Source organism: Canis lupus, chromosome 34 (genome assembly GCF_003254725.2).
Source record: "Canis lupus dingo isolate Sandy chromosome 34, ASM325472v2, whole genome shotgun sequence".
Lineage (NCBI taxonomy): Eukaryota > Metazoa > Chordata > Mammalia > Carnivora > Canidae > Canis > Canis lupus.
The window spans coordinates 16129171-16153684 of record NC_064276.1 but is presented as its reverse complement, the minus strand read 5'-3'; the positions used below and the strand labels follow the sequence as shown (position 1 = coordinate 16153684).

The 24514-nt window shown below is 40.8% G+C and overlaps 1 protein-coding gene and 1 long non-coding RNA gene across 4 annotated transcripts in view; one reads left to right on the top strand and one right to left on the bottom strand.

Moving 5' to 3' along the window:
* The window catches only part of MCF2L2 (MCF.2 cell line derived transforming sequence-like 2), a 238246-nt gene that overhangs the window by 211078 nt on the left and 2654 nt on the right, over positions 1 to 24514 (top strand). For all 3 annotated transcript variants that reach the window (XM_025451559.1, XM_025451561.3, XM_025451556.3), the window contains 3 exons: positions 22344 to 22388; positions 23713 to 23801; positions 24188 to 24297. In XM_025451559.1, coding sequence (XP_025307344.1) covers positions 22344 to 22388; positions 23713 to 23801; positions 24188 to 24297 — 244 coding nt within the window. The remainder of the gene's footprint in view (positions 1 to 22343; positions 22389 to 23712; positions 23802 to 24187; positions 24298 to 24514) is intronic.
* Positions 1 to 24514, bottom strand: part of LOC112662901 (uncharacterized) — a 28830-nt gene that overhangs the window by 3563 nt on the left and 753 nt on the right. The window contains exon 2 of the long non-coding RNA XR_003138938.3: positions 23240 to 23595. This is a non-coding gene — a long non-coding RNA (uncharacterized LOC112662901). The remainder of the gene's footprint in view (positions 1 to 23239; positions 23596 to 24514) is intronic.

Genomic DNA, 24514 nt, shown 5'->3' with positions numbered 1-24514 from the left:
ATTGGGCTCCATTCTGAGCATGGAGCCTGTTTGGGATTCTCTCCCCCTTTCTCTCTCTGCACCTCCCACTAGCATATGTGCATACTCTCTTTCTCCTCAAAAAAAAAAAAAAAAAAAGGAAAGATCAGAGATTAAAAAAAAAAAAAATCTTGCATGTGACAAGTTGCTTTTCTCTTGCTGCTTTCAGATTCTTTATGTTTTGACAGTTTGATATGTCTATGTGTAGACCTCTTTGAATTTATATTTCTTGGAGTTTGTAGATGGATCATTTGGATGTGGAGATTAGTGTTTTTCACCAAATTTAGGAAGTCTTCAGCCATTATTTCTTTAAGTATTCTTTCAGCCCCTTTGTTTCTGTCTTCTTCTGGGATTCCCATTCTATGTTGGTATGTGTGATGGGAGTCCGACTCTACCAGTCTTTATGACTCTAAATTCTTTTTCATTCTTTTTCTTTCTCTTCCTCAAACTGGATAGTTTCAGTTGACCTATATCTATATTCTCTGACTCTTTTCCTGTTTGCTCAAATTTGCATTTGAGCCGCTCTAGTGAATTTTTCATTTCAGTTATTATACTTTCCAACCCAGAATTTCTATTGGCCCTTTCAAATATAATTTCTATTTTCTCAATTTGATGAGAATTTGTCCTCATACTTTCCTTTAGTTCTTTTTTTGTGGTTTCCTTTAATTCTTTTTACAGTTTTTAAATAGTTGATTTAAAGTCTTGGTCTAGGAAGTCTAATTATCTTGGCTTCCTCAGAACAATTTCTCTTGATTACTTTTTTCCCTTTTTTCTATGTATGGATCATGCTTTCTTGTTTCTTTACGTGGCTTACAATTTTTTCTGTCGAGACTGGACATTTAATAATATAATGTGGCAATTTTAGAAATCAGAGTCTCCTCCATCTCGTGTTTTTTATTGGTATTGTTTGTTGTTTTGTTATTGTTTGCTTGTTTAATGATTTTTTCCAGCCTTTGACAGGAGCTCTGTGTGGATAGTGGGGGTGCACCTTCAACATACAGTCAAGCAGGTGGCAATTTCACCTTTGCATTCACTCCGTTTGTGTAGAGTCCCAAGATCTCTCCCCACCAGAAATGAGAGCATAAGACCTTCTCAGATTTTTCCTGAACATGCACACAGAGCTGGGCATTTGTACATGGCCTTCTAGAGTCTCAGAAATATTTAGGTGATTTTTAAAACCACTATGGACATCTCATTCCCATGCATCTCCTTTTAAATTTTAGGTTAGCCTATTTTTGTCCCAGCTGTTATCCAGTGCCTTAGGCAGCCAAGAAGTTAAGCAATTGCCTCTAGTAATTTTCTACAAATGCTCCTGGTGAAAAGGTTTTTCACACTGTGCAAACATGAATAGGTCTAATAAAGACAGTCTTATAAGTAAGGTGTGCCAAGGAACCCCCAAACAAGTCAAATGATGATAGTTCTCTGGGAATGAGACTTTGAATGAACTCAAATCCTGTTTTGCCCCTTCCTATGGCTGCCAGATTGCTAATTTTCACCATGATTGCAGGCTGTTGATTTCCAAGGCTACCATAAAGAAGGAAAAGTAGATTGGGAACAGGGCAACTAAAACATGACAAAGCTCACTGTTCATACCAAGATTCAGCCAGTTTTCTTGAATAAATGTTCTCCTGATTGCTTTAAGCCTTTGTTTAATTTCTTGTGTCCTAAAAATATTTTCTATTTTTGCCAGTTTTTTCTGTTTTCTTGGAGAGAATTTTTGAAGGTTTTTTTTTCCTGCATCATTTTCACACATATCACTTGCTATACTCCTTTTAATAATTATTATTTTAATAATAATAATTTAATCAAATTAATAATTTGAGTAAGCTTTGCCCTTTCATATTTGTTTTTTTTTTTTTCAGTGGATCCTCATAGCAGCAGAGATACTTGGTAGGAAAATCCACAAGCTTAATCTACTGAGTTCAGCTATTTCCTTCTGCTAATGTTGTGAGGCCTAAGAAATGCTAGTCTTATGTGGAAAATCGAACTCCCAACATTTAGAGTGACAATGGCTTGTGTGTTGGGTAAGGAAAGTGATGTAAATATGAAAAGATAAACTTTGTCCTCAGAGACTTATCAGGAATGCAGCCATTTCACATTCTTTCTGTGTCTTCTCTGACCATTAGTTGGACAAGAAGATGTAAGGGTGGGTATGCATCACAAGATGTGGAAAAAGATAAACTAAGAACTGTGACTAGAAAACCACCACATCAGTTTTCAGTCATAACAACTGAATGATGTAAGTTCCTTATTTAAACTATTGGCCTTTACCAAGAAATAATAACTACATTATATGTTTATTTTAATTTATATAAAGGTAAGATGAGGGAAAACTATGGGATTTACTCTCAAACTACTAATGCTGTGCTAAATATATGTTAAGGTAATTGAGTATGAATGCTCTGGAGGCATATAACAGGAAGATGTGACAATCCCAGTAGAAAAAGGTACTTATTTTCCCCAGAAGCAACATTCTAGTCACAAGATTGTTCTAGAAATCTTTACCACAGTTTCACAAAGGATGGTTTAAAGATGCCCTGCATTAGAATTACCTGAAGGGCTTGTTACAAATGCAGATATCTGGGTCCTACCTAGGACTGTGGAATTAGGGTAGCTAGGGTTAATGCCTTGGAATATGCATTTTAGCTTATTAAAGTTTCTGGACAAAAAAATAAAAATAAAACATAAAGTTTCTGGACAGAGTCCTTAAACTTTTTTTTGAAGATTTTATTTATTGATTTGAGGGAAAGAGAGAGGAGGAGGAACAGAGGGAAAGAAACAAGCAGACTCCATGCTGGGTGCAGAGCCTGACTCAGGGCTCAATCCCAAGACCCTGAGATCATGACCTGAGCTGAAACCAAGAGTTGGATGCTTAACCAACTAAGCCACCCAGATGCCCCAAACAATTATTTTTAAAACAACTTTATTGAGGCATAATTAACATAATAAAATGCACATATTTAAAGTATACAATTTGATGTTTCAACACATGTATACACCTATGGAAGCATAACCACAATCAAGATAATGAACATGTCTATCACCCCCAAAAGTTTCCTCAGGCCCCTTTGTATTACCTTTCTGCTGTTCCCTTATCCCCCAGTGCTTCCCAGGTGGTCACTGATCTTCTTTCTGTCACTATAGATTAGTTTGAATTTTCTATCGTTCCATGAAGAGAATCATACAGCATGTACTTTTTCATCTGCTTTCTCTCACTCAGCATAATTATTTTGAGATTCATTCATGTTGTTTTTGTAACAATAGTACATTCCTTTTAAGTGCTGTATAGTATTCCATTATTTGAATATACCCCAATTTCTTTATTCATTTACCTGTTAATGAATATTTGGTTTCTTTCCACTTTCTTGGGCTATTTTGAATAATGCTTCTATTAACATGCAAATATAAGTGTTCTTGTGGACATGGGTTTTCATTTCTCTTAGGTAAATACCTAAGAGTGTAATGATTAGGCCACATGGCAGGTACATGTTTATCTTTTTAAGAAATTTCTATTTTCCAAATTGGTAATACCGTCTTTATTTCCATAACATCATATAAGAGTTTCACTTGCCCCACATTCCACATCAACACCTGGTGTTGTCAGTCTTTTAATTTTAAGCCAGCCTTATAATAGTTGTGGAATAGTATGTTATTGAGGTTTTAATTTGTTTTTTTCCTAGTGACTACTGGTTAAGAATCTTTTCATGTGCTTCTTTGCTATCCTTATATCTTTTTTAGTGAAGTGTCCATTCACATTTTTTGCTCATTGTTTTCTTAAGTTTTGAGAGGTGTATTTTTATATACCCTAGATGCAAATCCTTTAATAGATTGATGCTTTGCAAACACTTTCTTTCATCATGTGGCTTATCTTTTCATACTTTTAAAAGTATCTATTGGGTGCTCCTGGCTGGCTCAGTCTCAGGGTCTTTCAAAAGACCCTTTCTCAGGGTCTTTTCAAGATTGGTGAGTTCAAGCCCCATATTGGCATGGAGCCTACTTAATTAAAAAAAAAAAAAGAGTATCTTTTGAAGAATAGAAGATTTTAATTTTGATGAAATCCAGGTTTTAAAAAATTATGTATCCTATATTTGGTGTGTGCCTAAGAAATCTTTGTCTAAGGCCACAAAGATTTTCTCTATACTATAAAGTTAGGTCTCTAATCCATTTTGAGATTTTTGTTTGTTTTTCTTCGTATATGGTGTCAAATGTGGATCAAAGTTTAGTTTTTGTTTATTGGTGTCATTATTCCATTACCATTTCTCCAACTGACTATAAGTACATTCACTTCTGAATTCTCTATTCTCTTCCATTGACCTATTTGTCTATCCTGACATCAATACCTTACTGCCTTGATTATTGTAGCTTTATAATAAGCCTTAAAGTCAGATCCTTCAACTTTGCTCTTCCTTTTTTAAAAAACAATGTTATTTAAATTCCAGTTAGTTAACATACATGTAATATTATTTTCAGGTGTACAATCTAGTGATTCAGTACTTACATACAACACCTGGTGCTCATCACAGCAAGTGCCCTCCTTAATCCTCATCACCTATTTAACACATTTTCTCCCACTTCCTTTTGGTAACCTTTTGTTTTCTGTAGTTAAGAGTCTGTTTCTTGGTTTGCCACCCTCCCTTTTTTCCCTTTGCTTATTTGTTTTATTTCTTAAATTCCACATATGAGTGAAATTATACGATAAATGATTGTCTTTCTCTGATTGACTTATTTCCTGTAGCATTATACTCTCTAGTTCCATCCATGTCCTTGCAAATGACAAGATTTTGTTCTTTCTTATGGCTGAGTAATATTCCATTGTGTGTGTGTGTATGTGTGTGTGAGATATATATATATATATATATATATATAATTAGTTAATGGACATTTGGGATCTCTCCAGAGTTTGCTATTGTTGATAAGGCTGCTGTAAACATTGGGGTGCATGTACCCCTTCCAATCTGTATTTTTGTATCCTTTGGCTAAATACCTAGTAGTGCAATTGCTGAGTTGTAGGGTAGTTCTGTTTTTAATTTTCTGAGGAACCTCCCTACTGTTTTCCAGAGGGATGGCACCAGTTTGCATTCCTACCAACAATGCACAAGGGATCCCCTTTCTCCACATTGTCACCAACATCTGCTATTTCTTGTGTTGTTGATTTTAGCCATTCTGACAGCTATGAGATGATATCTTACTGTGGTTTTGATTTGCATTTCCCTGATAATGCATGATGTTGAGCATCTTTTCATGTGTCTTTTGGCCATTTGGATGTCTTTTTTGGAAAGCATGTCTATTCATATCTTCTGCCCATTTATTATTGAATTATTGTTTGGATGTCAGGTATAGATGTTCTTTATGTATTTTGGATAGCCATTTGCAAATACCTTCTCCCATTCCTTAGGTTGCCTTTTAGTTTTGTTAATTGTTTCCATTGCAGAAAATTTTTATTTTGATGTAGTCCCAATAGTTTATTTTTGCTTTTGTTTCCCTTGCCTCAAGGAACATATGTAGAAAGAAGTTGCTGTGACTGATGTCAAAGAAGTTACTGCCTGTGCTCTCTTCTAGGATTTTTATGGTTTCAGGTCTCATATTTAAGATCTTTTTTTTTTTTTTTTTTTTTTTTTTTTTTTATGATAGTCACAGAGAGAGAGAGAGGCAGAAACACAGGCAGAGGGAGAAGCAGGCTCCATGCACCGGGAGCCCGATGTGGGATTCGATCCCGGGTCTCCAGGATCATGCCCTGGGCCAAAGGCAGGCGCCAAACTGCTGCGCCACCCAGGGATCCCTCATATTTAAGATCTTAATCCATTTTGAGTTTATTTTTGTGTATAAAAAGTGGCTGAGTTTCATTCTTTTGTATGTTGTTGTCCAGTTTTCCCAACACCATTTGTTGAAGAGACAGTCTTTCCCATTGGATGTCTTACCTGCTTTGTCAAAGATTAATTGACCATATACTTGTGGATTCATTTCTGGGGTTCTGTTCTATTGATCTATGTGTCTGTTTTTGTGGCAGGACCATACTGTTTTGATTACTACAGCTTTGTGATATAACTCAAAGTTTAGAATTGTGATGTTTCCAGCTTTGCTTCTCTTTCAAGATTACTTTGGCTAAGTGGGGTCTTTTATGGTTCCATACAAATTTTAGAATTGTTTGTTCTAGCTCTAAAAAATGCTGGTGGTGTTTTGATATGGATTGCATTAAATGTGTAGATTGCTTTGGGTAGAGTGGACATTTTAACCATATTTGTTTTTCCAATCCACAAGCATGGGATATCTTTCCATTTCTTTGTGTCATTTTCAGTGTCTTTATCAGTATTTTATAGTTCTCAGAGTATAGATCTTTCACCTCTTTGGTTAGGTTTACTCCTAGGTATCCTATTGGTTTTGATGCAATTGTAAATGGTATTGATTCCTTGATTTTTCCTTTCTGCTGCTTCATTATTGGTGTATAGAAATGCAACAGGTTTCCGTATGTTGATTTTGTATCCTGTGACATTACTGAATTCATTTATTAGTTTCTAGCATTTTTTTGGTGGAGTCTGTAGCTTTCCTATATATAGTATCATATCCTATGCAAATAATGAAAGCTTGACTTCTTCCTTATCTATTTGGATGCCTGTTATTTCTTTTTATTGTCTGATTGCTGTGGCTAGGACTTCCAGTACTATGTCAGATAAAAGTGGTGAGAGTGGACATCCTTGCCTTGTTCCTGACTACAGAGGAAAAGCTCTTAATCTTTCCCCATTTAGGATGATATCAGCTGTGGGCTTTTCACATATGGCCATTATTATGTTGAGATGTGTTCCCTCCAGCCCTGCTTTGTTGAGGGTTTTTTTTTTTATCATCAATAGATGTTGTACTTTGTCAAATGCTTTTCTGCATCTATTGAAATGATCATATGATTCTTATCCTTTCTTTTATTAAGGTCATGTATCATGTTGATTTGTGACTATTGAATCACCCTTGTAACCTAGGAATAAATCCCACTTGATCATAGTAAATGATTCTTTTAATGTATTGTTAGATTTGGTTTACTAATATTTTGTTGAGGATTTTTGCATCTATGTTCATCAGAGATATTGGTCTCAAGTTCCCGTTGTGTGTGTGTGTGTGTGTGTGTGTGTGTGTGATTATCTCGTTTTGCTATCAGGGTAATGCTAGCCTCATAGAATGAATTGGGAAGATATTCTTCCTCTTTTGTTTATGTATTAACTCTTCTTTAAATGTTTGGAGAATTCCACAGATAGCTGTGAAGCTATCTGGAGCTGGACTTTTCTTTGTTGGAAGTTTTTAAATACTGATTCAACTTCTTTGCTGGTTATTGTTCTGTTCAAGTTTTCTATCTCTTCCTGTTTCAGTTTTGGTAGTTGACATGTTTCTAGGAGTTAATCCATTTCTTGTAGGTAGTCCAATTTGTTGGTATATAGTTTTTCACAATATTTTATTATAATAGTTTGTATTCTGTGACATTGGTTATTTCTCTTTCATTTGTAGTTTTATTTATTTGAGTCTTTTTTCTTTTTGATAAGTCTGGCTAGAGGTTTATCAATTTTATTAATTTTTTTAAAGAACCAGCTCCTGGTTTTTTAAGTTTCTATACCATTTATTTCTGCTTTAATCTTTATTATCTCCTTCCTTCTGCTGGCTTTGAGCTTCATTTGTTGTTGGTTTTTTTTTTTTTTTTTTTTAGCTCTTTTAGGTATACAGTTAGATTGTTTATTTGAGATTTTTCTTTCTTCTTGAGGTAGGCCTATATTGCTATGTACTTCCTTCTTAGGACTGCTTTTTCTGTATCCCAGAGGTGTTGGACTGTTGTGTTCTCATTTTCACTTGTCTTTCTGTATTTTTTAATTTCCTCTTTGATTTTCTGGTTGACTCATTAGTTGTTTAGTGGCATGTTGTTTAACCTGTATGTATTTGTTATCTTTCCAGATTTTTTCTTGCAGTAGACTTGTAGTTTCACAGCATTGTGATCAGAAAAGGTGTCAATCTTTTTGCATTTGTTGAGGCTTGTTTGTGACCTAATGTGTGATCTGTTCTGGAGAATGTTCCATATGCATTTGGAAAGAATGTATAGTCTGCTGTTTTAGGATGGAATATTCTAAATATATCTGTTAAGTCCACCTGGTCCAGTGTCATTCAAAGCCATTGTTCCTTATTCATTTTCTGTTTAGGTGAACTATACATTGATATAAGTGGGTGTTAATGTCTCCTACTACTGAAGGGAAGGGAGAAGAAATGGGTAGGAAATATCAGAAAGGGAGACAAAACATAAAGACTCCTAACTCTGGGAAACGAACTAGGGGTGGTGGAAGGGGAGGAGGGCGGGGGTGGGGGTGAATGGGTGACGGGCACTGAGGGGGCACTTGACGGGATGAGCACTGGGTGTTATTCTGTATGTTGGCAAATTGAACACCAATAAAAAATAAATTTATTATTAAAAAAAAAGAAAAGTCTCCTACTACTGTTGTATTATTATTATTTCCTTTATGTTTGTTATTAATTTTTCTATATATTTGGTTGCTCCCATGTTGGGTACATAAATATTTATAATTGTTTCACTTCATTATTATATAGTGCCCCTCTTTGTCTCTTGTTATAGTCTTGGTTTTAAAGTCCAGTTTGTCCAGGGCACCTAAGTGGTTCAGTCGGTTAAGCATCCAACTGTTGATCTCAGCTTAAGTCTTGATCTCAGGGTCATGAGTTCAAGCCCAACATGGAGCCTGCTTAAAAAACAAGTACAATATGTCCAATATAAGTATTGCTACTTCAGATTTCTTTTGACATTAATTTGCATGCTACATATTTTTCCAACTCCTCACTTTCAATCTGTATGTGTCTTTAGGTCTAAAATTCATCTCTTGTAAGCAGTAGATAGATGGGTCTTGGTTTTTTAATTTTTTTTAATTTTTTAAAAGATTTTATTTATTTATTCATGAGAGACACACAGAGAGAGAGAGAGAGAGGCAGAGACACAGGCAGAGGGAGAAGCAGGCTCCATGCAGGGAGCCCCATGTGGGACTCGATTCCGGGTCTCCAGGATCAGGCCCTGGCCTGAAGGCAGGCGCTAAACCGCTGAGCCACCGGGGCTGCCCTTGGCTTTTTTTTTTTTTAAATCCATTCTGAAACCCTATGTCTTTTGATTGGAGCATTTAGTCCATTTATATTCACAGTAATTATCGATAGATATGTATTTTTTGCCATTTTATTACTTGTTTTGTGGTTGTTTCTGGAGATTTTCTCTGATCCTTGCATATCTTTCTCTCTTTCATGTTTTGCTAATTTTCTTTAGTAATATCTTTTGATTTATTTTTCTTTATTCCTTGTGTATTTATTAGTGGTTTTTGATATATGGTGACCATAAGGTTTCTTTATAATCTCTTCTGCAAATAGCAATACAAATTAAGTTGATAGTTGTTCAAGTTTGAATTCATTCTTTTCTCCTTCCCATGTTTTAGGCATATGTTATTATATTTTATATCCTTTTGTGTGTGTGAGTTCCTATGCTGATTTTTACAGAAATACTCATTTTTTACTGATTTTGTGTTTACTGGCTCTATATTTTTCCATTTGGTCTCTCCTTTCCACTCAAAAAGTCCCCTTTAATATTTCTTGCAGGGCTGGTTTAATGGTTACAAGCTCCTTTAGTTTTTGTTTGTCTGGGAAACTTTTTTTTTTTTTTAAGATTTTATTTATTCATGAGAGACACAGAAAGGAGTAGAGACCTAGGCAGAGGGAGAAGCAGGCTCCCTGTGGTGAGCCCAATGTGGGACTTGATCCCAGGACCCCAGGATTATGACCTGAGCCAAAGGCAGATGCTCAACCACTGAGCCACCCAGGTGCCCCTGTCTGGGAAACTCTTCATCTCTCCTTCTATTCTGAATGATAGCCTTGCTGGATAGAACATTCTTCACTGCAGATTTTTCCCATTTAGTGCTTTAAATATATCATGCTATTCCCTACTGGCTTGTCAAGTTTCTGTTGAGGGCATGGGTGGCTCAGTGGTTTAGCGCCACCTTCAGCCCAGGGTGTGATCCTGGAGATCTGGGATCAGGTCCCATGTCGGGCTCCCTGCATGGAGCCTGCTTTTCCCTCTGCCTGTGTCCCTGCCTCTCTTTGTCTCTCTCTGTGTCTCTCATGAATAAATAAATAAAATCTTAAAAAAAAAAAGTTTCTGTTGAAAAATCTCCAGCCAGCCTTATGGGTTTTCCCTTGTAAATGAACGAGTTCTTTTGCTGCTTTTAAGATTTTTCCTTTATCACTATATTTAGCAAATTTAATTATCTTATGGCTTGGTGTTGGCCTGCTTTTGTTGATTTTTTTTTAAAGATTTTATTTATTCATGAGAGACACAGAGAGAGAGAAGGGCAGAGACACAGGCAGAGGGAGAAGCAGGCTCCATGCAGAAAGCCTGATGCAGGGCTCAATCCCGGGACTACAGGATCATGCCCTGAGCCAAAGGCAAGCACTAAACCACTGAGCCATCCAGGGATCCCCAACTTTTGTTGATTTTAATGGGAGTTCTCTGTGTCTTCTCAATCTGGAAAGCTCTTGTTTTGCATAATTTTTCTCTCTCATTTGTTCATATTCCTTGCTTTCCATTAGTTTGTCTTATAGGTCATTAGTTCATTCCTCTGCCTCTTTCACCCTGCTTTCATTGCACCATGCATGTTTCTAATCTCATTTATTGCACTCTTCATCTTGGATTGATTCCTTCTTAGCTCTTTTATCTCTGTGGTAAGGGTCTCACTGATGTCTTCTTTTCTCAAGCCCAGTGATTATCCTTAAATTTTCTATCAGGCATGTTAATTTATATCTGTTTTGTTTAGATATTTGGCCATGGCCTTATCTTGTTCTTTCATTTGGGATGAATTCCTCCATCTTGGCATTTGTGTAAGTCTTCTTCTCTATGTTAGAAAAGCCAGTTATATCTTCTGCTCCTGAAAGTAATGGCCTTATTAAGAGGTCATGTAGTCACAGGGAATGTCACCAGTGTGTGCCACATGCACTCTACTATTGTGTTCTGACTGCTTTATCCTTCAGGCCAGTTATCAGCAGAGACTCTCCTTGCCTGCTGTGAGCAGTGTTTGGTCCTTGGCCTGAAGGTGGTGAGTGTTAACTAGGTGTGCTCTGATCTGCTTGAGAAATGAGATCTGTCACCCTACACTGGAACTGAGGCCCTGCAAAACTCTCTGGTCAGGAAATGTAGTATGGGCAAAGATTTATGCTGGTCTTCTGGGGGTGGGGCCTACCAAGCTGGGACTGAGACCAGTGTGTTTGAGAAGGGCAGTGCCACCGGAGTGCTGGGGGTGGGGCTTGGGTTAAGCAAGTTAGGCAGCCGGTGTTGGCATTGTTTCCTGCAGGTGGTGCTGTGTTTACGTTGAGGAGCAGGGAAGGGAAATGACACCAGCCATCTCCTTTGTTTCCAGAGAGGCATCCCTATGAATGCTGCCTCTCAAGGGCACGCTCCAAGAAGAGCAAATAATCTCCCCACTGTGTACCCCAGGCACTCCAGAAAACTGTTGCCATGTTATATGCCGCTGGATTGTTTGCCTTCCTTCTCTGCAAGAGCAGCTCAATACCTTCTGAGCTCTATCCCAGCCAAGCCCAATGACCTTTAAAATTTAGACTTTAAGCCCCTTTGGTTGCAAGAACTCATGAAAATTCAGCCCCTCTCATTTCCTTGTGCATTCCCCTATGTACTCCTCTTTCTCACACCCTTCTTTGCAATGAGGATGTCCTTCCCTCTGCAGTAGCTATGATTTGTTTCTCCCCTGAACCACACCCTGCACTCACTATCGTCTTTATTTATTTATTTGTGGAGTTTGTTCTGCCAGTCTTAAGGTCAATTTCTAGAATATTTAGGATGTTGACAGTTATCTAGTTGTATTCATGGGATGAGGTGAGCCTAGGGTCCTCCTACTCCACCTCCATCTTCTGTACTTCCTTTTTAAAGTTGTTTTGGCTATTCTGCATCCTTTACATTTCTGTATGTATTTTAGAATCAGCTTTTCAATTTCTACAAAAAAGCTTGCTGAGATTTTGCTAAGTATTGTGTAAGATCGATAGATCAACTTGGTAAGAACTGACATCTTAACAAAACTGTGCTTAATTGACAATTTAGATTTTAACTGAATCACTTTTCCCTGCCCTGCCTCATACAAAAAAGACACATGTTTGTTATGTGGACATGATATTTATTCAGTTAACAATTCAGAACTACATTTCTCAAGCCCTTCTTAAGTCCTAGCACTATGCTCTTTAGGTTGTGATGGGAATGTAAAATCTAGATATGAAGCAGAACCCCACATGGAACATTCTCCAGAACACATCATGTGATAGGTCAAAAAACAAATCTCAATAAATTTAAGAAGACTGGACTGAAATCATATCAAGCATTTTTTCCAACCACAATAGTATGAAATTAAAGGTCAAGGGGTACCTGGGTGCCTCAGTCAGTTAAGCATCTGATTCTTGATCTTGGCTCAGGTCGTGATATCAGCTTTGTAAGGTCAAGCCATGAGTTGGGCTCCATGCTGGGCATAGAGTCTGCCTGGGATTCTCCCTCTCCCTCTCCCTCTGCCCTACCCCCAACATCAGTTACAGGAGGGGCACGTGGCTGGCTCAGTTGGTAGAGTATGCAACTCATGATCTCAGGGTTGTAAGTTTGAGCCTCACATTGGGTGTGGAGATTACTTAAAAATAAAAAAATTCTGGGGTGCCTGCGTAGCACCCCAGAAAAAAACCAACTCTTGGTTTTTGGCTCAGGTTATGATCTTGGGGTCATGAGATTGAGCCCCATGTTGGGCTCCATGATAGGTGAAGGAGATTAAGAGGTGCAAACTTCCAGTTAGAAAATAAATAATCTGGGATGCCTGGGTGGCTCAGCAGTTGAGCGTCTGCCTTTGGCTCAGGGCATGATCCTGGGATCTGGGATCAAGTCCCGCATCCAGCTCCCTGCAGGGAGGTAGGTTTTCCCTCTGCCTGTGTCGCTGCCTCTCTCTCTCTCTCTCTGTCTCTCATGAATAAAGAAACAAATCTTTAAAAAGAAAATAAATAATCCCTGTAATGAAAAGTACAAAAGGGTAAGCAGAAGCAGACCCTAGCATGTAGATAAAAAGAAAAGCCCTATTGAATTCAAAGACAGGCCCAGAGGCCCTTCCTTTTATAGACTGGCAAACAGAGGGTCAATTTCACACAACTTTTTGGCAGAACCAGAGCAGGGTCTTGGGCTGGTTCCTAAGAGGAGATGAGACTTCCCAGACAGAACATAGAAGCATCAGACAATAGGGGAGGGAGGTTTAGGATCAGGAATATCAGGGCCTCATGTCTGTCTAGCATTTTACAAGCTCTGACACATACCACATTATCATCCCAGTTCATTGCTATAACACCTTTAATCCTTGGGATTGCTGAGCATAATAACCTTGTATACTCTGGGCAAGGCATACAGGGATCTCAGTGACAAGGACACTGGTAGCCACTGAGGAATGTGGAGACAGGACCTCTGGAGATAGCCATGTGGAAGAGGTCTTGTGCCAGAGGGAGATACAGATGCAGATGGGGTTCAGGCAGTGTGCTCCTTACCTATCTATGCCTGCCCCCTTAGAAACTTTCTCAATCTGTAATTTCTCTCTCTGTCCAAGGCATACAGGAGGTACTTAATAAATGCTTGTTGAATGAACCTGTAATCCAGACCTTGCTCTAGTTCGGAGACAGCATCCTGCTTGGTTTCTTTGGGCATCTTTGGCTTAATCTTGATGGAGGCACCCCAGGGCCATCAGTCAAAAAGATGATAGAGATGGGAGTGGGTGAAGGTTCTGCTAGGCAGCTGAGTCCCTCTCCCTCTTCTGCACCCACACTGTCACAGAGTATTCTATTACAGCATCAAGCAGGCTATATTATAATTTTATGGTGTGTTTAAGTTCTTTACCCCACTGGACCATGAATTCCTCTAGAGCATGAAGGTTGTCTTAGTAGTTTTAGCTTCCCTTGGGCCTCATATTATACAAGGGCCTGGCACTCGTAGGTGCTCAGTAAATGTTTAGTGAATAAACAAATCAAAGAACTCATTGAATAATCACATCAGGCTGGCAAACTACTCTGCCAGCAGAGTCAGGGGTGATGAGGTTTAGCTCGGGACACGTCTCATTCATCTCAGACCTCCAGCACCTAACAAGTGTTTATTTGTTGAGCCAGTCTAACCCAAAAGAGTTACTATAATAGTTGGTGGTTCAGGGCAGAGGGAAGGAGGGAGCTATAGTGAGTCAATGAAATAGCTTTTAAGAGGATGAAAGAGGACTCCTCCTCCTCACCTCTTCCATGTTAAGACTTATAGCCAGGGGCAGCTGGCTGGCTCAGTTTGTAGAGCATGCAACTCTTGACCTCAGGACTGTGAGTTCAAGCCCCATGTTGGGTATACAGAGGACTTAGATACCTTAAAAATAAAATCTTTTTTTTAATAAAATCTTAAAAAAAAAAACAAAAACAATTTGCAGCCAGTTAGATGTTAACTGTATAATCCAGCAAGTGGTGTCCATTAAACATTCCCTTGTTGACTGTCATGCACAGAGCCAGGGCAGGTCTTAGATAAAGTGAAGGAGGAGGATAAAGCAAGTCATTGAGACTTTAGGAGAACCTGGATGAGCCAGCACCACTCCAACTGCTATGGGGAGGATTGCACGTGCCGTTCTTTCCTATGCTTCAATGTTCATGTATATTTCTCTAAGGCAAAGGCATTGGAGTAGAATTTGTACCCTGGATAGAAAAGATGGAAAGAGCTACCAGTAGTAAGGAAGACCCAGTCCCCTGCATACATGAAATCAAAGGTAGGATCCAGTGGGACAGTGGGGCAGCAATGGGTGATACCAGCTGCCTAGAAGCTGAGGAAGACATTGCCCGAGTCTCAGTCCTTCCTTAATTATGTGAGCAAGAACCAAGATAGAGTATCAGTTTTCTGCTATTCATTTGTGTCTATCTGATTAGGCTCAAATTAAAATGAAGGGTAAATGTTTCACATTGAAAGTGACTCCCTCTTTGGAAAAGTTGTCCTCTTAAGGAAATGGTTGTAGGGATAAGAACATTGCCAGAATGTCTCTGCTTGGGAATAAAGACACTGGCTGTGGCCAGTGCTCTTTCCAAGACTTATGAATTTCACCTCCTCTCCAAGCTTTCTATGGAAAGGTTAGGAGCACTTGATCCGGGTACTTCCCTCATGAAACTTCAGTTTTCTAGTGGCCAGAATTTGGTATGGGATCACAAAGAAAACAAATGTGGAAGCATTTTTACTTTATTTATTTATTTATTTTACTTTATATTTTAATGATGTAATAGATTATGGTTTATGGGGCCCCATATGTGCTGCTTTGGTTGTCATCTTATCTTTCCCTGCCTGTTTAAATTGGAGATCAGCTTTTCCAAAAGACCTTCTATTGTACACTTTTACCACTGCCCATAATCAAAGTCTCAGGAATTTAATATTTGAGATTTTGGGTTTGGACTATTATGTGATTAATTTGATGGGACATGAGGTATGAATTTAGACCTACATTTATTTTAAAAAGGCCTCTGGAAGGAATTTTAGTTCAAAATGCATTTATCAAAACAACAACAACAACAAAAAAAACAAAAAATGCATTTATCGAGCACCTATAAAGTACAAAAGTCATGGAAGAAACATACATAGACTCCACACCCCCCACTCAGGGGCAAAGATAACTAATGTTACATTTCCTGGTCAGACTTCTAGACCCTTGGATGGTAATGAGCATGAAATGGCAAGTTAAGAGGAAGATGGTCACATAATAAGTAATTGGATGTGGAGTTGGTCAACAAATACTAATGGCAATGCCATATAATAAAGAAAGCAGTGATTTTGGGGACACCTGGATGGGTCAGTTGGTTGACTCTTGATTTCAGCTCAGGTCATGATCTCAGGGTTGTGAGATCAAACTCCTGCATCAGGCTCCGTGCTGGGCATGGAGCCTGCTTGGGATTCTCTCTCTCCCTCCGCCCCTCCGCTCCCCAAAATAAATAAATAGAAATAAAGCATTGATTTTCAATTAGGGTATATATGTGTCTTCTAAAATTTTGATTTGGAAAATACAAAATGACCTTATTTTCTCCTTAATACAGACCAGGAAAAGGGAGACTTGGGAAAAATTTTGGCTGGTGAGAGTTCATAGGGTATAGTCCCTAAATTTGCTTTTCATGGTAAGGCCTATCCTTTTATGGGATATAGCAGAATCTCTGGAAGTTGTGAAATTTTTATGTTTTGTAATGGAGATTTTGTAATGTAATTACAATGTAATGTAAGGAGATTTTGTAATGGCTTGGAACAATAACTTTTTAAAGAAAAGATAAAATCAAATTTTTATCTCCTAAATAATTTGTTTTATCCCCCAATACTGTCCCTAATCAAGTCACATCCTGGCTTCCTTATCTATTTTGAAACGCTCCAAATGAAGGAAGACCCCTGGTATTAGACTCCCCTTTCAGCTGGGGCCCTACAGCTGAGTAAAACGTGTGGTGGGAATTCCATTCCAGGTTATTTATTTAACAGGTGACTTCAGATTTTCAAGGACTATTAGAAAATTGACCCTATCAACCTTATCTTGTCCTAAAGTATGTTTTATTCTTGAAGCATTTAACTCCTTTTTTTCATGTGCCAAGAATCTCTTAAAGAGCTCTTTAAAAGACCCTTTGCTTAAAGTGATTGGCATACATTGGTCGACACATGGCATAACCTATACATTTATAGACATGAGCCATTTGATAGAGTTGTAACTCCTTTATCCAAAACATAAGGATGTGCATTGTCCAGGTGCCTTTCTTTTTTTTCCTTCTATGTTAATAATAGGAGATACTGTGCAGGGAGCCAGTGGAGAAGGGTTATATGGGAACTCTCTGTATTTTCTGCTTAATTTTTCTGTAAACCTAAAACTGCTCTAAAAATAAAATCTCTTAATTTTTAAAATAAAAACACATGCAATAGTGTAATAGAGGCTGTAGACACTTTGCCCACATCCCTTTTATCAGGTGTGTGCACCCACTGCTCAGCTGCTAGGAGGTGAGCTGCTAGCAGCTCCCAGTTGTGCCCTTCTGAGGATTGCTCTCAGCTGACCAGAGCTGTCTAGCCAGGACACCTGTGGTGCCATCTATGCTCCAGGGTTTCCCAAGAGATTAGGCTGATGCTAGACTTGAGCCCACTTCCTCACCTGGCTTCTTCCCTGCCCTGTCTTCTGTCCTCAGTGCTTATAGGTTTCCTCTGAAAACCCTTTCTCCACAGCTCTTTGTGCAACCTGCTTCTGGGAAACCTCACCCAAGATGGTACCAGGAAAGGTCATAGAGAGGATAGGATTTGGGCATTATTAGGTCACTTGATGGCTAGATGACAAGGAGGATTCCACTGCTGCTGGTTGGGTGGAGCATTGAAAGCCCCGGTCTCTGGATTGTGATGGCAGTTCAGTTGCTAAGATCTTCACCTGTGGTGACACCTGGGGTCAGATACGGGTGGACAGAGGTACCTGGGTGGTTCAGTGGTTGAGCGTCTGCCTTTGGCTCAGGTTGTGATCCCGGGATCCTGGGATCAAGTCCTGCATCGGGCTCCCCTAGGGCGTCTGCTTCTCCCTCTGCTTGTGTCTCTGCCTCTCTCTCTGTGTCTCTCATGAATAAATAAATAAAATATTTTTTTAAAAGAAGATACAGGTGGACAGGGATGCACCAGTTGATGTGATGTCTCTAGCTTTTAAGAAATTTGGGGAAAATATTAAGTATCAGGACCACAGAATTAGGAGGCTATTGCTGAGCTCCATAGAAGCACTGGAAAGGGTGGAGAAAGAGATAGGCTCAGATTAATCACCAATTTAAAGCCCAAGATGAGAGTCAGGGGGCCTCCTTGCCAATGTTCAGCCTCTCGTCTTCTATGGCATGGCAGTCTGTAAGAGAAGGATGAATTCTTAGCTTCAGCAAATCTGGGCCTGATCATTTGGGGCTCCTCTGCTGGTAGAAAAAAGAGCAAGCAAGTCATGCCCTGATAGGGAAGATGTGGGACTGTAAAACTTGAGATGAGGATAGCTGGATTTGTGCCCTTGACCTCCCCAGGCTGGCAGAAGTAGCCTACTCCCCCTTGTTGGGAGAGAGACCCTTCTCCCCAAAGATGATGCAGAAGCCTCAGATGAGACATTCAAGACAATGCTTGCCCTTCTCAGGATGCCTCCCCACCTTCCTTCTAGAGTAATAATTAGCATCTAATTATAACATGATCTTACTGGAAAAGAGGCATAGAGACTCTATAGACTTAGGCTCAAAATGTGAGGATCTTTGTACTGTGTTCATGCCCCTCAGAGAACATCCACTGCAGAAAATGTGGCAGACAACTAAACCGACAGGATGACTTGGCCAGCAGGTGTCAGCCAGCTTTTCCCCCCGGGTACCCCAGTACCCGCACAGTGGGCTCATTGACTCACCTTTGCCGCGGAGTGGGGAGGCTGTGCATGGGCCCAGTGGCATGGGCTTCCGTCATCAAGACCGACATAGCCACTGCCACTGTTGACTGTCCAGCTGGTCAGCACAGATTGATGCTGAGCTCCCCATTGGATACTAGCCCCTGAGGGGAATCATCAGACCCCTCCAGCCTGGACAGTACAGTAATTCACTCTGAGCAGGATTGATATGTGTGCATTTCCTGCTCACAGAGCCTCCATCAGCATCACTGTCTGAGGACTCATGTGGCATTTGATCAACCATACAACATTGCTTTAATGGAGAGACTCAGTCATAGGCATCTGACCACAGGACTGACCTATGGGGTCCTACCACACACCACTCCATTTAGAAGCTGCCAGCCTGATAGAGCCATGGCATAGCCTCTTGAAAGTGAGGATGTGCAACAGTTTAGAGATGACACTGTGGAGTTGGGGTGCTAACCTTCAGGATGCAGTGTACACCTTAAACCAATGGCCTTGTTATGGCCTCAGTAAGCAGAGTACATGAATCTGGGAGGCAAGAGGTTGATGAGTTGTGACCTTATTCGTTATGACACTTGAGCAACTTGCATTGAGCATTTGTCCTCCTCGTCCCTGCAACATTAGTTTCAGTGAATCTACAGGTCTTGGTTCCCGAGGGGGGAGTTTCCACCAGGGGACATAGTAAGAGTCCTACCTAATTTTAATCTATGCCACCTGCTGCTGCAATTGGTCCTTAATTTGTTCCTTTGTTATCATCTCCCTCCCACTCATTCTAGATACTCCTCCTTCTCACCTTCTGCTGGTGGCGTGCACAGTGGGTGTCTTGGATTCTTGTCTGGCTAGTGTTCTCTTACTCGCCCATTTACAGTTACAGCCGGGTGTGGAGGTATTGGGGGATGTCCCAGTGGGTCACCAGTCACATTCCTCTCTGCCACTCTTAGGTAACAGCGTGACCTTCTCATGATGATTAGGATCAATTATTTCCTTCATTGTGGCAACTGCTTTCTTTGCCTGCTGGTCTTTTTGCATGAGGATGGAATGGTAGTGTTAAGGCCTGGACAGGGGAAGGCAGTGAGTGGGGAGCTCTCCTAAGAACTGGGCAATTTCAAGGTGAGACAGTCACAGAACAGAGGAGTATGCTTTTTCTGGTACTATTGGTTAACATAAAGGTGTTAAGCTAATAGTATTTTACTAATCAGAATTGCACTGAAAATTTTGAATTCTGAATTTAGTTTCACCATTGATTTCCAAAACCCTGGCCATTGAAAAATACATAAAATGAGAATAACCATTGTGCCACAAAAGTATCAGAAATAGAGCCTGTCTGCTAATCCTTAACCACAGGCCCATGTGTAGGCCTAACTGTGGGTCCTTTCTTTGGTCCCTCAGGATCTTGGGGGTGGGGAGAGGCTGCTTTAATATCTGCGAGCCATTTAGTGTAGTACATAAGGGTTGCTTTTTTGATTTGATAGGAACTTCCTTTTAGGCCTAGATTTGGTTACTTTCATTATTCCATTCCTTTATTGTTATTCAAAATGATTTGATGTACTCATGATAAAGAAAATAAGGTCTAGCAACAGTCTTCTCTGGTGGGATTGTGGGTTATTTTAGATATCTGATCAATTGGTTTTAAGTATTTTAAGCTTCATTTTCTGATTATAAAAAGAATACATGTATAAATTATACATATTTAGAATGTAATGCAAAAAAGTACCCAAAAAATGCAAATCAGACATAACTGGAAATAACCACTGTAAATATTTTACACTAAACTTTTTGTCTATAGAAATGCATAATTTAAAAAAATTGGAGCCATACTACACAAACAAGTTAAGGGTCTTTATATTTTAGTCTTCTTGAAAATTCCTATTAAATTTCTGGTGAAATGGACAAGCTTTGGCTGATCCCAACTAGACACATCAGCTTGTCCTATCACCCATCTGTGGGCCTGTCCCAACTCAAATCACGTGATGGCAGCTGACTGCTGAGCTTGGAGGTGTTTTCCTGGTTCTGAAGTTTCTTTGATCTCAGCTCCCAGCAGCTCTTAAAGTCCAAGCAAGCTCAGACTGCCTAGAAATTGGCAAATATTGACAACAGAAGACACACTTAAAAAAAAAAAAAGTTGCTGGGAGAATGTGTGCAATCTGAAAGTTATTAATTGAATGATTAGGAGTGATTCCCTTCCTCTGGGCCAAGGGCAAGTTTGCAAAGGAAATGGGCATTTAGATCTAGATCAGCTTTGATGTCCACATTTACACTCTGGGCTACCAAGCAAACCTCCTAATCCATCCTCGTATTTTGGGGACAACCTGGAGATCTCTCCTGCTGCGGGAGCTGTGGAGAGCTACAGGTTGGGATTGGGCATAGAATGACCCCATGAGTTAACTCCTAGAAAGGCAGAAAAGGAGCTTCACTAGCAGCATAGCACAGTGTTGAAGGGCTCACAGTTCACACCTCATTCTATGTTTTTGGATGAATTACTTCACTTCTTTCTGCTTAAGTTCTTTATGTCATTTATTTTACAAAAGGTAGGTAATAGTCATGCTGTGAGAATTAAATGAATCCAAGCTTTCAGGCTAGTGCCTAGATGGCTGTTTTGCATATTATCATTAGCAATTAGTTACCTGCATTTGTTCCTCCAGGGAAGGAAAGGAAAGGTTTACCCGAAACTTTAAGTCATGCTTCCACCCTACTGCCCCCAAGTGAAAATGATAAACTTTATTTAGTTCATGTGGTAGAGGTGGTCCTTAAAAAATTTAGCGTAATTGGGATCCCTGGGTGGCTCCATCGTTTAAGTGCGTGTCAGACTCACGATTTCAGCTCAGGTCATGATCTCAGGGTTTTGGGCTCCATGCTCAGCCCTGGGTGGGCTTGAGATTCTCTTCCTGTCCTTCTGCCCCTCCCTTACTTGTGCCCACTCTCTTTCTCTCTCAAATAATAAGAATAAATCCCTTAAAATTTTTGCATAATTGTAAGGAATAGAGAAAAATCTAGTTTGAAAGAAAATAAAGATGGTGTGCCCATTTGAAATCCATGGGGAAAGGAGCTGCCTCTGAACCAGTGGGATCTACAGTGGTCCCCTTATGCCATCTAGTGGACAGCAAGGGAAAGGCATGATTTTATCTTCATAGTTTATAATTTTCCAAAAACATGTATATTGATGGAGATAAAGTCACTAATGGGTTCACTTAATAAATTTCGTTCAACTTTTAAACCAAAATAAAAGATCAGAATTCTAAACACTAAGTGCTGAAATTAAATTCCCAAAACCATTTGGGATTTAAGTAAGGTGTGCAAAAGATCATTCACTGAAGGAAAAGTCCTAACTAGCATGAATTTCTACAGCCCACCTATCCCATTCTTCTTATCTTTCTCTACCAACATTCTTAATGCTTATTCTAGTACATGGACTGGGAGTGCCCCAGAGACTCAAAGTATACTTTCCCCACCAACCACTAGAGCTTGACTGGTACCAGAGCCACTCTGCTCATTTTTCAAGAATGCAACTATTGCTTAAAATTTTGCTCTAATCAAATTGAATATTTTTCAAGGATCTCTATGTTTTTTGTTTTTGTTTTTTTTAATTTTTATTTATTTATGATAGTCACACAGAGAGAGAGAGAGAGAGAGGCAGAGACACAGGCAGAGGGAGAAGCAGGCTCCATGCACCGGGAGCCCGACGTGGGATTCGATCCCAGGTCTCCAGGATCGCGCCCTGGGCCAAAGGCAGGCGCTAAACCGCAGCGCCACCCAGGGATCCCAAGGATCTCTATGTTTAGCTTTGTTTTTCATGCATGTGTGTGTGCATGTCCGCATGCGTGTGCTCTATTTTTAAAAGCCATTTACCTTTGTTTCCTCCCCCAGATATTTATGAAGATGAAGAAAATGGCAAACAAATCTCCCCCAAATGTGAGTAATAACAGCATACTTGGAGTACCCACACCTGTTCTGAAACCTTCTCTTTAGTATTATTGCAATCACTATTAACAATAATCATGTTATTCAATTCCTAGGATGTACCAGACATTTTACTTTATAAGCCCTTTTGCTAATACTTCTTATTTTAAAAATATTTTATTTAGTCATGGGAGACACAGAGAGAGGTAGAGACATAGGCAGAGGGAGCAGGCTCCCTGCAGGGGGCCTGATGTGGGACTCAATCCTGGGACCCTGGGATCACGCCTTGAGCCAAAGGCAGATACTCAACCACTGAGCCACCCAGGTGCCTCCCTTTTGCTAATCCTTATATCAAAACTGCAATAGATATCATTATCTTCATTGTTATAGACAAGAAAACTGATGCTCAGAGAGGCTTACCCAAGATCACACAGCTAGCAAATGAGTGGCAAAGTCAGAACTGCACTCAGGTCTCACTGGCTCCAAGACCCCTGCTCTTACCACTGCACAATGGGCCTTTCATTTATTCACTCATGTAACCTGCCAGACCCTGGGGTCCCCTTAGGGCTGTCACCTCTATAGTTCCTATGACTCAGTACCTGAGACCCCCCTAAGAGCCCATGGCCAGTGAATCCAGGAGGAAGGGATTTGATGTGCAAATGACAGACATACAGCAAAACTCCAACTGTGAGCTGCACTTTCTCCCCTGCACTTCCAGCTTAGACTGAGGGACATTCTCTAGGTTTGCTGGTCCTGAGAATTCTGAGGTTCTTCCGGGAGCCATGGGGGATACTGGGTGAAGAGAGTAGAGTCCCTGCTGCCAAGAGCCCTGGGGCCCATGGGGGAGACATAGGAGGGCTCACCCAGAGCAGCTGCAGTTTGCGTCAGAAGAAATTCTCCCTTGAAGGGTCTTGTGAGGTGATCGTGGGTGAGCCCACCACCTCCACAGCCCCTCTCCTCCTCTGGCCCCAGAACAGAATGGGATGGAATAGAATAGAACACAACAGAATACAGTGGACTAGAATAATAGAGTAGAACGCAATAGAATAAAGCCGTCAGGCACAAAAAGGCAATGACTGTTTTCTTAGAGGGCAAGGAGTAGGGCTATGAACACCATGTAGACTTGCCTTCTCAGTCATGGTTCCAGAATTTTGAGCTGGAAAGGGAAACCTGGAGATTACAGCCCTCCACCTCCTTCCCAGGTGAGGCAATCCAGGTCCTGGGAGAGGAGGAGTTAGAGTTGGGGAGATCAGGTTGTGGGGCAATGGCACAGCCTGTGACATCTGGCCATCCCCTCTGGCACTGCAGGCCAAATTCTTCCCTTTCTTTCTCCAAGGCTGCTCCAGCAGCGAGTGTATCTCCATGGAAACCTTTGAGGAGCGGAAAGGTGCAGAAGATATGGAAAAGGAGAGCAGTGCTCTGAGTGTAATTGATTTCCTGCTTACCTCTTTCATTTTTCTCCCTCATTCTCTGTCTTCTCCTACCTCTTCCTCTCCCCCATTCCTCTATCCCCCCCTTTTCATGATTCTCACCCAGAAGGACCAGGCCTAACCAGAAAGCTGAGGTCACTGGATCTGCAAAGTGCCTCAGACCCTCCCAGCCCAGCATGGCCCTCAACCCCATCTCCCTAGCAATGCACTGGTTTCTGGTCCTAAATATGGGGCTCCTGTTGGGATCCCCAGCGACCCCGTGGGGAGGGCCAGGGTGGGCCCCCACCTGCCAGCGGGAGTCACGGGTTGCAGCTGGCTTGGGCTCGGGCCCTTCTGGCGCTGCCAGCGCTGAGGGTGCACCGCTGTTCCCCTCCCTTCCAGCTATCCGGACTCTTCCAGTTGGACGACAGTTACGAAACGTGTTCCTCCAAACCTGTCCTGGCCACAGGAGAAAGCATCCCGGGAAAAAGAGAAGGTGGAGACGAGGACATGTGAGTGTGAAGGGGAGAACAGTAAGAGGACTCGTCGGCCGCGGCTCCTCCGACTCTCCCTGGAGCCTCAGGACGCCCGGACCGAGCCAGCGTCCCGGGGCGGCCGCGAGGTGCGCGCGCAGGCGCGGTGCGGGCGCCTGAGGACGCGCGGGGCCCCTCCCCGGACCACGGCGCCGCCTCCGTCCCCGCGCAGGCCGCGGGGGCGCCGACGGCCCGG